At 46.5% G+C, this 13627-nt stretch overlaps 1 protein-coding gene and 1 long non-coding RNA gene across 19 annotated transcripts in view; one reads left to right on the top strand and one right to left on the bottom strand.

Annotated features, from left to right (window-relative positions):
* Positions 1-13627, top strand: part of NCAM1 (neural cell adhesion molecule 1) — a 294929-nt gene that overhangs the window by 218992 nt on the left and 62310 nt on the right. For all 18 annotated transcript variants that reach the window (XM_084781343.1, XM_084781333.1, XM_084781347.1 and 15 more), the window contains exons 2-4: positions 10351-10425; positions 12008-12226; positions 13017-13160. In XM_084781343.1, the coding sequence (XP_084637469.1) occupies positions 10351-10425; positions 12008-12226; positions 13017-13160 (438 nt within the window). The remainder of the gene's footprint in view (positions 1-10350; positions 10426-12007; positions 12227-13016; positions 13161-13627) is intronic.
* Positions 4489-9251, bottom strand: LOC311597362. Its single transcript, XR_014779202.1, has 4 exons — positions 9109-9251; positions 8554-8641; positions 6382-6463; positions 4489-4551 (listed from the first exon to the last, which is right to left on the bottom strand). It is a non-coding gene; the product is annotated as an uncharacterized lncRNA (long non-coding RNA).

The following is a 13627-nucleotide window of genomic DNA, read 5'->3' as shown; positions in this document are numbered from 1 at the left end:
AAATAAGCTGCATGAAGCTGCTGCTGGGAAATCTGGCACACTGTTTTACAGTCATTTTTATTTTGTATGGGTGTAAAGAGCACGTAGGAAAATAATAAAAGCTATAGAATACCTAATGCACAAACCAGTAACACAGCCATTTATGGTCTGTCATAATTGAATGTGTACATCTTATCCAGCTGGTGACACGGTATGTGTGTTTTCACAAGTATATAATGAGTTGTGCTCTGGTGTCACTGGGTGGCAGGGATTTCTAAGCTCTGTTTTTAAAAATAGGTTATCACCTTGAGCTCCTTATGTAGTTCAGTCTATTTGTCCACATGTGAACCCGTGTGCACTTATATTCAAGACAGCACGTGTACGTTCATGTCTCTTTGTGTACCCATAGATGAATCTGTATATGTTTATGCTTACATCCATTTTTTGTGTGGCTGCATCTGTGTGTGGTCCTTTTCTGCATCCCACTCCATATCCCTTATTTAAACATGGCATATGGACCATTAGGCTGGGGTTCCAGTGGTCACTATAGACTCCCAATGCAGAGAGAGTACTCTGTTTTCCTGAAGAAGATGGGAAGATGTTTCCCAGGCCTCCCCTGCAGACTTATCCACTGAGTAGACTTCTCCTTTCTTGTAACTGTCAACATGAAGGGTCCAGGAACAAGCAGTGTAGACATTTGATTCCAAGTTTCTCATAAGGACTCTGTCATCTTGAGGGGTGGAAGAAGAAAGATTGCCCATGTGAAAGTCTTCCTAAAACAAGTCTCCCTGCCATGGCATGGGATTCGTGGATGTATGCCCCTCAAGGGTGAGCCTTATTGTTTGCCCCTGACCTTTGAATCGGCTCCTTGGGTTCCAACCAGACTCCAGTCCTTGAACATCAAAGCTCATGATGACATGGTCCCATGGGGCCTTTCATGTTCCTGCCTTTGATTCCACAGGCTGAGATCCAAAGGCTCTTCTGCTGTACCACACCCGCAGTGAGCGTGTCAAGGATAGTTTGGTGTGGGTGCTGTGCAAGGGGTAGAGTATAAGTGAAAAAGAAAAGGACTTGGTAACAGTGGCTTTTGTAAAGATTTTACTTAAAGCACAAGCCCAAATCCACAAGGGATGTAAGGATTCTATGGCCCTTGCTCAAGTTGTGTGACTTGTTAGTGGGTCTTCAGGATTGTGAGATTATTCTAGCCAGAAAGAAAGGAGCAGGTTAGCATGTAGTGGACGTCCCAGCCGCCAGGATGCTATCATCACGTTCTCCCTTACTCCTACCTAGTGGCATTTCCACCACTGTCCTCCTAGAAAATTCTTTAGAAGACATTGCATTCCTTGGTAAGTCAGAAAAAGACTGCCAGTGACCTGGAGTGCGTCTATGGGCTACTGGCTACTGTTGTTATTAGGAGTATAAAAATGTAAGGTAAAAAAAATACCAACATGGTATTAGGAGCCAACATGGAGTAGGGGTGGGGGCAGGGTGGGGCTGGGGCTCTTCCCCCTCCCTGAAATCACACTGCAGGGGCAGAGGAAACTCTAAGCGGTCAGGAGATGTCCCTGAGAATTAGAGATGAAGAGTCTGAGTAAGCCCATGGGTAGATGGGTCACTGTGCTGGCAGATGAAATGGCACAGTCCCTCAGAAGTCGGCCTTTGTGTGTGCCTGCACTGTCCCTTCCTTCACTTTTGGCGCCCTCTGCCTCAGCCCCTTCTTTTCAGCACCCCTCCCCTTCCCACTTCAATCTACAGCCATGCTCAGTCCCGAGCTTCTTCCGAGAGGGCATGGTGGTGATAACACAGCAGCGTAGCTTGAACCCTGATTCCTGGGGGAGAGCAGTGATTTTCATGACGGCATGACGGCATTCTCACTGGCTCCCTAACTCAGAGAGCAGCATGGCTGACTCCAGACCAATAGCTGTATTATCCAAAGAACTGCCACCCAAATGCTTAGGTAGTCTTCTGCCCTCCCCACTCCAGCATTTGTATAGTGTGGCCACGTGCGTTATTCGGCAGGTCAAACACTGTTTTATTGGGTTGAGAGTAGCCAAGAGGTTTGAGATTGAACTCTGCACCAGGTAGAAGGAAGTGTGACCTCTGACGGGAATTGCTTTGCCAGGGTCATGCTGCAGATGACCTCTTCAGGAAGATAGCTGCCTTGAGAGGCCCAAGTTCAGAGCCAGCATGAATTACTGCAAATGCACACCCTATGATGTTGAGAATGAATCAGTCACAATCTGTATAGCATTAAGAATGCTGTTGTTCCTTTGAGACATCCCACACTGGCCTCGAACTTCCAGCCTTGCTTTCAACAAACTGTGATTACAGATATGCACCCACCACACACTATACCAACATTCCAACAGGAAAAACAATAGCTTATCCAGAACCCATACTGGGGCAACCCCAAGTCCTCTGGTCCTGTCTCTGGTGACAGCCGCCGTCAGTGCTGCGCAGAGCTACAACAGTGGCATAGCAAGCTGTAAGGAAGCTTTGAGGCTAGGCCCTAAGGAGGTGAGGATATGGTTCTGGGGAAGGCTGTACCCCGGATGAAGTTGCTGAAGAGTGGCTTTCTGAGCTCGGCATCCATGACGTTAGCTACTGCTCAGAGTCAGAAAGAGATCCATTGGCACAGCTTCCAACCTGTGGTATCTTTCTCTACCCTTGTGCCTGTTCGCCAGCTCCTCCAGCAGAAAAACAATTACCTTTCACCAAAGATCACTTTGAGACGGTCTCTATTAAGTTCATATCTAAAACAAGTGCCCTGGAGCCAGGTCAGCCTAAGGTTAACTTTCTTTCCTCAGTTCCTTCATTATCCCAATAGGACAAAATAGTGCCGACCTCATGGGATTGTTGTAAAGGTTAAATAAATTAAACGTTTGATTCTGTGCCTGGCCCATAATAATCACATACGTATCGTTGAATGTGTAGAAATTTTACTTGATGGAAAAGAGATTCTTACAATGCTCTGCAATAGTTGTTGGAGGAGTGTTAAGCTCTGTTTCTTCAATAGCCCAGATGTGCGTAAAAACCACCAACGCATAAGGACTCTTTTGAAAGACATGGGCAATATCTAAAATTCTCAGGATGAAGTTGCATGCTAGCATTCTCTAACTTTCTATTTTCTCTGTGTAAAGAATACAACATCTGCAAACAACAGCTGGACAGATATTGAAAGATATAATCCCAGTTTCTTGCCATGTTAGCAGAAGCTGTTAGAAGGGGGGTGGGGGGGAGTCTGCCTCATATCAGTACCTTTTTATGGCTGGAAGAAAGGCTCCAATGAGTCATTCTGTCAAGGCAAGGCTTCAGAGAGCAACCTAAGATGACATTGTCAGGAGCATCCTGCAGGCCTAGCATGCAGTGATTTACCAAGAAGCCTTGGCATATTGGGCTGAATTGATGGATTCTATTTATCTGGAGAACTTCATCTGAGCTCCAAACATCTGTTTGCCTCCTTGCTAGTGTAGCTTTCATAAGGTGCTGTCCTGCCCACCATCCAAGTCTACCTGGAGAACGGGGGAAAAAAAACCCTTCCCCTGGAGGACTGGGTAGATGAGTCAGTGGAAGCAAGAGGACCTGAGTTCAAATCTTCCACACCCATGTAAAGAACTGGGCATAGCTGGGCATGCGTGCCTGCAATTGTAGCTTTAGGTGGCAAATTCAGGCAGATCCCAGGAGATCACTGAATGGCCATCACTGAGTCAAAAATACAAGTTTCAGGTTTAGTGAGAGACCCTGTCTTTATGTAATAAAGTAGAGATAGAGGACACCTGACGTCCTGCTCTGACTTCCTCGTACACACACATGCTTGCTCATATGCTTGAGCACATATGCACACACACACACACACACACACACACACACACACACACACACACACAAAACACATCACACACATATACCATGCAAGCAACAAACAAATGAATCAGTCAATTAACTAATTAATAAAAAGTGCCTGGGGTTGGGAGTCTTGGAACACTTTAAACAGCTCATCACAAAGCCTTCACAAGCACGTGTGGGTTTAGCTCAGCTTTCTAGAGCTATTTTCTCCACTTGATAACCCTAGTTCTTTGGGGATGGGAGGAGACTAAGGCAAACCAGATAAAGAGAAGGCAGAACTAGTCACTGAGATATGCAAAGAAACCAAGACACAGGAGCAAAAGGCCGTTCTAGGTCAGGAGTCAACATTTGTAGTCAACCCCAGGACTCCCAAACTTCACTACAGCAGGTGGGAGTTCTGTTCCTGTTTTTCCCCCTGAGGGTAAAATAAAGAAATTGATGGGAGTACACAAGCTCATTCCAGCTCTACCTCCTTGGTTACAAACTGGCTCTACAGTCCTGGCCTTCCATGATAGAGCAGACTGAGAAGCCAAGGTATAAATAGACCATGTTACCCGCACACATACACACGGCTGTGCAGTCCTTGGGTGAGAAACTCTAGCATAGTCTTGACCTTACCTGTTATGCACTATAGGAGACTGGGCTACTGCCCAACCCCAAGGGATTTCCTTTCCAGACTGGAAGCTGGCCCTGGTGAGACACGATGAGGATACCACTGGCTTGACGCTTTGGCAAACACAAAAGACAGCAAAGTTTTAAGGATATTTTAAGATGAGGAAAATATGGTCTTTTTGATGGGCAAGCAGGATTCCCTGCCAGTCCAGTCAGTGCCGGTTCTGTGAGCGTAGCTAGAGTCTGTGTGGCTTCTGTCCCTGCTGGATGTTCTTTTGAGTATTGGAGATGCCATAGGTGGTGGGCCTGAGGGGCCGGAAGCCATGTGATTCTTACTTCTGCACAAATTGATTGACATGTATTCTTTCTTTCTTGCTCTGTACTCAGAAGCATGAGACATGAAGTGACCTGGAGTTAATTATGCTTTCTAGCTGCTAGGTGGCTTAAAGTATAACAACCACGGTTTTCAGCCATTGACAATTTTTATTCATATATGTGTGTGTATCTGGTATCTGTGTATGTGCATGTGCATATGTGAGTGTAGTATAGTATAGTGTGCTGTGTGTGTGTCTATGAATGGTATTAGAAAGAAATTTGGGGAAGAAATTTTATTTTTCAGCCATAACAGAAAACACTACTTCCCTCAGGTTGAAATAATCTCATTGGGCAGGGTGGTTCCTAGAGGCCATGAGCAGAATGAACAGATGCTGGGAGCTTAGTGTGTGTTGTCCATCCATCAGCTCACACAGTCTTTCCAGAGCTGTGGATAGTTTTGTTGTCTCTACTTTGATGAGGAGGCAGGGGGCGGGGCTGAGGAGCTTCCCTGTGATCACACAGCTAACATGAGGCCAAACTGAGCATCACACTCCAGCACATGGACTGAGCCTGGGCCGGAAGCACTCAGCACAACGAACTAGCACAGTTTGCTTTACTTTCTTTGAGTTTCGTGTTTAGCAGTGAGAGCCAACACCACCGTCAGCGAGGATGCCTCAGTTCCTAAGCTCCTGGCTGTCCAAGGCTAGAGTTACAACAACTGTGCTCACGTGAAAATGCCCTCAGCTATGCTCAGAAAAACAAAACTGTATCTCTCCACTAAGCTGATCACATATAGCAACATATAAAGCATATTTCTAAAACAATGAGTGACAAATAACCATAAAAGCTACACTTCAACATCTTTTCTATAAACCCTTGACCACTGCTAAGTAGGTTCTAGAAAATTCTTCCTGCTCAGTTCCCCCACTTCATGCATGGCCAATAAACCAAGTGAGCAACCTTGGTAGTTTGTCCATCTTAAATTGATGAATCAGAAGACATCATCCAAGGCAATGCCCACTGTGACCCTGGGCCCAGCAGCAGAGGTGATCTCATCTTTTCCGTGACCAGTAGCCTTCTTCATACCCTCCCGACATGGCAGTACTTCCAAGTGGCTTCCAAGACCACCAAGTTCACTTTCTGCCTGAAGTTCCTACCCCCCAAAGCCACATTAGAATCTGAAAAGAAAACCAATAAAATTAAACCACCAATGTGAGAAGGTGCTGATTTAAGTGAAATCTGTGAATTCCTTTGTAAATCAGAATGATTCTCCGCCATCGCTTTACTCTGCCTCTCCCAATAAGTACCTTAGCATCTCTCATGAACTGAAATTTTCATTCAGTTTTCTTCAGTAACTGTGACTTTATAACTTGCTTTTGCTAGGAAGCTAGGAGTTATGAAACATCTATCTACACCTAAAAGAGGAGCATTGCTTCCAGAACATTCATTTTTTTAAAAAGATAGTGAAAAGGACAAATATATTTTAAAACCAAGCACTCTCCCTCAGGCTCACCTGAGACAAGGAGAGGTGGATCATTCTGTTTATCAAAGGATGAGACCTCTTTAATGTTTGCTTACAGGGACTAACACACTATGAGAGAAACAACTGAGGGTTTGGACTTTGCTCACCATGAATTTGAATCTTGACCATCGATTAAGGTCTTGAGCTTCTGCTCTTCCATCTGTCAAATGGAAGTCATGGTATTATCATCTGTGAGTAAAGAGGAAAAGTATTATCTACAGGGAAATGGTGACAGCAGTGTAATTGAAATCTTTTGCAGAAAGGCTCTACTATATCTCACTCCTGATTTTGGAGAGAGAAAGAGCAACTAGTGGAGACTAACAGGTTAGAATAAACCTACCTGGATGCTTCCAAAAGGCTCCATGAGCTTTGGGAGATCGTACTTGCTCTGCAAGGATCCCTGTGAAAAAGCCTGCTGTAGTGGTGTGCACTTTTAATACTGCCGGGGAAGCAGAGATGGGAACCTTGGAGCTTGCTGGCCAGCCAGACTAGCCTAGTTGGATGAGCTCCAGGCCAATGAGACATGCTAGCTCAAAAATCAAAGTGTATGATGGCTCCTGAGTACTGACACATGAGACTGACTGTTGGCTCTGTTTCTTACCAATTAAACTTTATTATACAACCCAACTAGCTCTGGCCCACACAACACACACACACACACACACACACACATACACTTACACATGCACATGCACTCACACACTCTCACACACACTCGCTCACACATGCACACACACCCATACATACACACACACACACACACACACACACACACACACACACACACACAGAGATATGGGGCATTCAAAGTGGCTATAAAGTGGAGGCCTATGAGCTAGAGCATTGGGATTAGGTGATGTTCCTTCCTTCATTCTTAGTTGAGTTGCTCATCGTCTGAGTGAGGCAGTTTATTTCCTGCATCACAGTGTCCTCTTCTGCAAACGATACAGCACCCTCGGTCTTTTCTATCTCTCTGAACCATTGGAAGATCGGTAGTGCAGGCTGGCTGTGCAGGTGGGCTTGGTGGAGTCATGAGAAGATGAGAACATGGAAACTACTGAGCAGTGTCATCCCAGCTGCCAAAGCCCACCCAGGGCCAAACATCTGGGTTTGGGGTGTGAATCTTCATATGCAGCTCACATGACAGTGTTTATGCAGAGAAGGCTGAAGCAAAGCAGGGCACGAGACACATGGTTTGAGAGCAACGCTTGCATTAAGTGTCTTTAAAGGTATGCATTGTGCCGGGCTAAAATTATCTTGCACACACAATTTGAGGACGGTGAGACACGATTCAGGAGATTTTATCGCAAACAATGAAAAAAAAGGGGGGTGGGGAAGCACGGAGGGAAGGGTCAAGCAGGGAGGCAGAGTTTGGGTTTACCATGAGGTTTCCACATCTCCTTATTAGACCTAATATTTCAAAGTTTGGCATGTGCAGGAGAAAGATCTGCCACTCACTACAGTCTAAAACATCCAAGCACTGTTTGCAGAGTGTCTAGGCTCCTCTGTTCCAGACCCAGCTGATGCCTTGAGAGAAGTCAGTCTCTTTTCCTTGTGTGCAAAGGGCCAGCCGTCTCCAGGGAAGATTTCTGTTTTTAGAACTGATTATAAATGTGTGTGAGGGATCCCGTTAAGCTGGGAATTCCTTTGAAATTCGTATTTCTCTTTCTCTCCGTTGTCCATAGATAGATCCTGGCCACATTTGGGTATGAAAGTTCCTCAGCTTGACTCCCCCTTGAGAGTCATGTTTTTTTTTTTGAAAGGAGCTTTTTTAAAAAGTGAAGGCTGTTTTTTCACTCAGAATAAGAATATTCTCCAGCAGTGAGGGTATTGAGGTAACGGGATCCATATGTTGAAGCCGACAGCTAATGCTCAGCATATGGGCAGCGAACTTTGCAGACAGAAGTAATGCCTCTGCTGGTAGAAAATGCCCTTGGAAACTCCACAGAGGAATATCTATCGCTCAGGCAAGTCATAGAGGAGGAACAGCTTCCGGACTTCAAAGTACCGTCGGTCCCATGAAGCGTGAGCCACCAAAAGCAATGGAAGAGGCTCTGGTTGGCCTTCAAATTCACAGCTTACAGCCTTATAGCCGCCTCTGCTATGCCCCCCCCCAAGCTCTCAGAATACCAGAGGGGCTTAACCGTGGTCTTTCCAACTCCGTGAGAAATGTCAGTACTAAGGGTTGTCACTCAGCATGCCCAGATGGATTCTGACATTCAAAGAGAATGTCTTCCCCTCTTCACAAAGACTGCACCACAAAGGGAGAGAGAATTTACCTGAAATGAGAGCCAGGAGGCTTGTGCACCACGATGCTCACACGTAACCACAAGTGACTGTAAGGGAATCACTGCAGTGCTTGTCCCCCTTGGGAGAGTGAAGAGGCAGATCATGGTGACATCTGAGACCCTTTCCTAATGTCAGTGTGCAACTAACTGAGCATCGCCTAACTCCAGCTACAGAAGACTCATGAGGAAAGCAACCCCAGTTGGTTGCAAATCTGGACCTGTGGACTCAGTCTTGGCCAGCATCATGACCCAGGACAGCCACATGCACCAAAGGCCATGCACAGAAAGGTTACGGGTGGGGGAGCACAAGTCCTTGGATAAGAATTCAGCCCGGATTCCCAGACTGGTTGGCAATAGCAAAGTGGAGGTGACTAAGCCCCTAGATTATTATACTATTTCCTCCGGTTCAGTGTTTGAATATTACCAACCATAGCCTCTTATCCTTGGAGGAGCACTGAGCCCCCTCCCCTCCTTGGTCCTGAACCCCACCCTTTCCTCCTTTTCCTCCTTCCATTTTCTTTTCTCTCCAAGCTGGCTCTACCTCACCTCTTTCACTCTACAGCATCTCCTGGATTTCTCAGGACCTGCTTTGTCTGTCAGTGGGATGATTAGGAAAGCTGTACCCCCAATACTCTGCCTACCCTCCCCCCCCCTTGCACTCCCTTTCTAGCCCCAGGCAGGCCCTTTGATCCCTGTATTCTGCTGAGCACAACTGTGGTCTCTTGTCTCAGGAGCCCATACTGGCTTGCCTGAGCTGCTGCACCAATCCTGCCAGTGAGCCGGTTACCATGGCAACGAGCTTTCCCTCTTCTCCTGTGAACAGAAAATGGCTGTTGGAAGGAAGAGCTCAAAGTCTCTGACCCAGCCTAGGTTTTTTTGGGGGGGTGGGGGGGGGTGCTGCTTCATAATGGCTCCAAGGAGCTCCCTCCATTGCACTCAATATGTACTAGCCTCCGCCTTTCAGATTTACTTAAGGGGAGCAAAGGCAGAAGGAAGTTGATTTCAAATGAATAAAGCATTCTGTTTTCCTTATCCTAAAACTGTTATTTTCACGAACAGTTGTTATCTGCTCTGAGGAGATAAACGGGAAGCACAGGGAAGCGGGCATCGGCGAGATCTAGTGTTAGTGTATTTTTTCTTATCAGTGCCATGGGAAGACTGAGCGCATGGATATTCAAATAAAAATTCAGGGAAAGTAGCCGAGGGATGCAAAGAATTCCACAAAGCACGGGCTGTGGGGTTTCAGAGGCGCAGCAGACTGATTGGCGTACTGATGTTGTTTCTAGCTCTGGAGATAGGCGTGACGGTTATAGGTTGTGGGGTAAGGTGGACCCTCATGGGCACCCCTGCTTCAGAATGGGTCTGATTCACCGTGGCGTCATAGGGAATGTGCAGGCTATCTCTTTGCATAGTTCTGAGGTGACAAGCTTCCCTGCTCTTAATAGGGACATTTCAGACTGACGCCCGAAGGGGACTGGCTAGCCAGCTCTTTCTGTGAACACAAAGCATAGTTGTTAGTCAGTCACCAAGGGGGCACTTGCACTCAGACAGCAGATAAGAGTTCCCTTTCTGAGTGGTCTAGGCTGTGTCTCTGTCTGACTCCTGTGTAAAGTTACTTTGATAGTGGCAAGTTCTTAGAAGCCAAATAAACCTCGTCTTTTTAAAACCGAGATTGAAAATCCTGTTTTTGAGTGAAAGTTCTGGGGTTTGGGCTCAAAATTTTAAAGATGTGTTTGAACTGGATTTTTCTTTTTCTTTTTCTTTTTCTTTTTCTTTTTCTTTTTCCAGTTTCCCTGCAGGTGGATATTGTTCCCAGCCAAGGAGAAATCAGCGTTGGAGAGTCCAAATTCTTCCTGTGTCAAGGCAAGTGTCCTAGGTCCCATCATATCCCCAAGCTTGCCTCCAAAACCTATTGCTCAGAGTAGGGGCTAAGAGTACCAGGCCTAGAATTCTGGCCATTGCTCTCTGCTTCATCAGCAGTATTCCAGAACATTCTCAGAGACCTTCCCCTCATAGTCACATGCCATCTACATTTCTGCTTGACAATGGAGCATCTCAAAGGGCTTTGTAGGAAAATCACCACACACCCCAGGGGGTGAATCATCTCAGGTCTGGTATCTTGTCTATAGGCACAGTTCTGGAAAGCAGCAAGAGCATAGAAATAATGTCTCTATAGAACAGGCCAAGGCCCATTCCTTAGAACACCTCAGACCTCAAAAATCCAAAAAGGGCTTGAAAGGACATTGAACATGGGTTCCTATGAAAACACCTAGCTTGGATTTCCAAATACCAAATGCGTTCTGTCCCATCACTGCCACACATGTGCACAGCTCTGGAATGTGATAGCTGATGTTCTTACTGCTTCCTTGGGAAGTATACCCCTGATGATCATCCTGATAGGAACCATCCTATCGAGGAAATAGGCTTCAAGGTGTTTGTAATTGGTGTGCCTGAGATTTGGAATGTAGCCAAAACAGGAACTGAGCTAGGTGGAAGCTGTGTTGTTTAACAAGCAGCTTTTGGTGGAAGGGAGCTCTAACTGCAACCATGACCTGCATCTGGTCAGAGGGGTGTGGCTGCTGAGTCCCTTTGCTCCAGCTCGGCCGTCATTATAGCAGTTTTCAGTGATCTAAAGATACTCAGTGCCTACAGCACAGCTTGCAAATTGTGATATTTATTGAAAACATGATGGGTCCCCAAAGGAAGACTACATTTCCATACCAAGCAACTGCATGGGGTTAGGCAGGGCGGGCTGGTGCCCCCATACAGGTAGCAAGACAAAGAAGGAGCGTTGGACTGAAGAACCGCTCACCCTGACCTGGCCTGCCCTCTAGGCAGCCGAGCAACAGTAGTGTCCCTCACAATTGCCCAAAGAGAGGAGGCATCCGCTGGTGTTCTGTCTCCTTGGAGCATTTAAGGCATCAGGCATCAGAATGTCATTGATATCAGTTCAAACAGAGCTGCTACAGTTAAAATGTCTGTAATATTAACTCTTGGATTACCCAGTTTCTCTTATCGTCAACTCAGAAGATGACCAGTGTCTATCCTTTACAACCTGATCAGTTGGTTGGGGCCAACCAGGTCCTAGAGATCAGGGCTCAGATAAATTAACCCCCTTTATTTCCCAGTGCATAATGCACATTCATTCCTAGCTTAGTGTATGGCGCACAGTGGGTTTACAGCAAATACTGTTTCCATCCCCCAGATCATGACCACTAAGAGAATACTATAGGCACAGGCAGCTGGTTCTTTCAACGCTACAAGTTGATATGTGTACAACCAAGCAGACAGAGAGCAGAGATGCAAAATGTTTCACAATAGAGGTCCCCCTTTCCAGCCTTCCAGTCTTTGCCACCCAAGAGCTCTTACTGGGTAGCCATTGACACTCTGGAAGGGCTTAACCTTCTCACTTTCTGTGCTCTGAAAGTAATCTCTTCCTCCTCAGTGGCAGGAGATGCCAAAGATAAGGACATCTCCTGGTTCTCCCCCAATGGGGAAAAGCTCAACCCAAACCAGCAGCGGATTTCAGTGGTGTGGAATGACGATGACTCCTCCACCCTCACCATCTACAACGCCAATATCGACGACGCCGGCATTTACAAGTGTGTGGTCACTGCCGAGGATGGCACCCAGTCCGAGGCCACTGTCAACGTGAAGATCTTCCGTAAGAGCCTTCACGTGCACTCCTCCACCCCCACCTTTGTTAGAGAGACGCATGGGTGGGTAACCAGAGCAGAGAGATGGCAACAGGAGGACCAGGAAGGGCCTGGTAGTTCCTTGTTGCTAAGAGATATGGTATATTTTCAAATGTTCTGTCATCACGCCAGACCTCAGAAGTCTGGTTTCTACCAGTTGTCACCACATTCCCACTGTCCCCCATTCTCCAGAAGCTACACAGTTCCCAGAGAGCTATCATTGGTCCCACCATGTCTTCTAAGTGACAATGACAGACCCTTGCTGCTCATACAGCCCAGTGACCTAGTGAGATGGAGCATTCTCTGGGAACACTTGATGCTGCTCAGAGCAGGGAGTTCCCATTGCTACTGAAAGCTGGGCTGGCAATGACATCCCATTGCCTCCTGACTGTGCATAGCATGGTAGGTAAGGGTTAATTGCCACAGCATTGATTGCCATGAAGTTGGCAGTCACTCTTCAGAATTCTCTCTGCTGCAAGAAAATTGGGGTGGGGTCAGAGTGGGAGACAAAAAAAAATCACCAGTGACCCTTATTGTCACAGTAGGGATGATACAGCACTCACCATGGTGCGTCACTACAGCAGGGAGCTCGTTCCCTTCTATAACCTCCTCTTAATGCCTACTGTTCCGTGTCAGTCAAAGACACAGTGCTGAGCAGGAGCCCCTCTTACACTGCTTAGTTATGGGTAGGAACTGTCCCGGCACAGTTCCAGTGAGAAGGAAATTTTCCCTCACTCTGCTCCTCTTGCTGTCTTTCAGAGAAGCTTATGTTCAAGAATGCACCAACCCCACAGGAATTTAAGGAAGGGGAAGATGCTGTAATCGTGTGTGATGTGGTCAGCTCTCTGCCCCCAACCATCATCTGGAAACACAAAGGCCGAGATGTCATCCTGAAAAAAGATGGTAAGACGAGCTCCCATGAGCCACAAGATCCCCTAGGTTCCCACCCCTAGCCAGTCCCTAAGGCACTCCATTAAACAGAGCCTACATGTAATTTCTGGGTCCTAAACAGATGTGTTTATGTTACTAGTGTGTCTAAGCATCTGCTTGCCTCTCCAAAACAAAAGACAAAGCATCCCTAGTTGACTTGGTCTCATCTGTATTTCAGGAGCAGAGATGTCTTTTCTCATTTCAGCCTAAAACCAAACCCCATAACACTGAAGATAAGAGAAAGGTTGAGACAAACAGGTTGCATCCTGTGTCTGTAATTCCAGCACGCAGAAGCTGATGCAGGGGAATGGTTTTCATGTTTGAGGCTAACCTGGCCTTCATAGTGAGTTCCAGGCCGGAGGAGCTATGTTGTGAAACTCTGTCTCAAAAATAACAAAACATGAAACCAATAGAAGGCAGGGGGCAGGAGGCTCAGCTGC

Source organism: Acomys minous (assembly GCF_964271855.1).
Source record: "Acomys minous genome assembly, chromosome: 5".
NCBI lineage: Eukaryota > Metazoa > Chordata > Mammalia > Rodentia > Muridae > Acomys > Acomys minous.
Note: the sequence above shows the minus strand (reverse complement) of the source record. Positions and strands in the feature narration are given on the sequence as shown.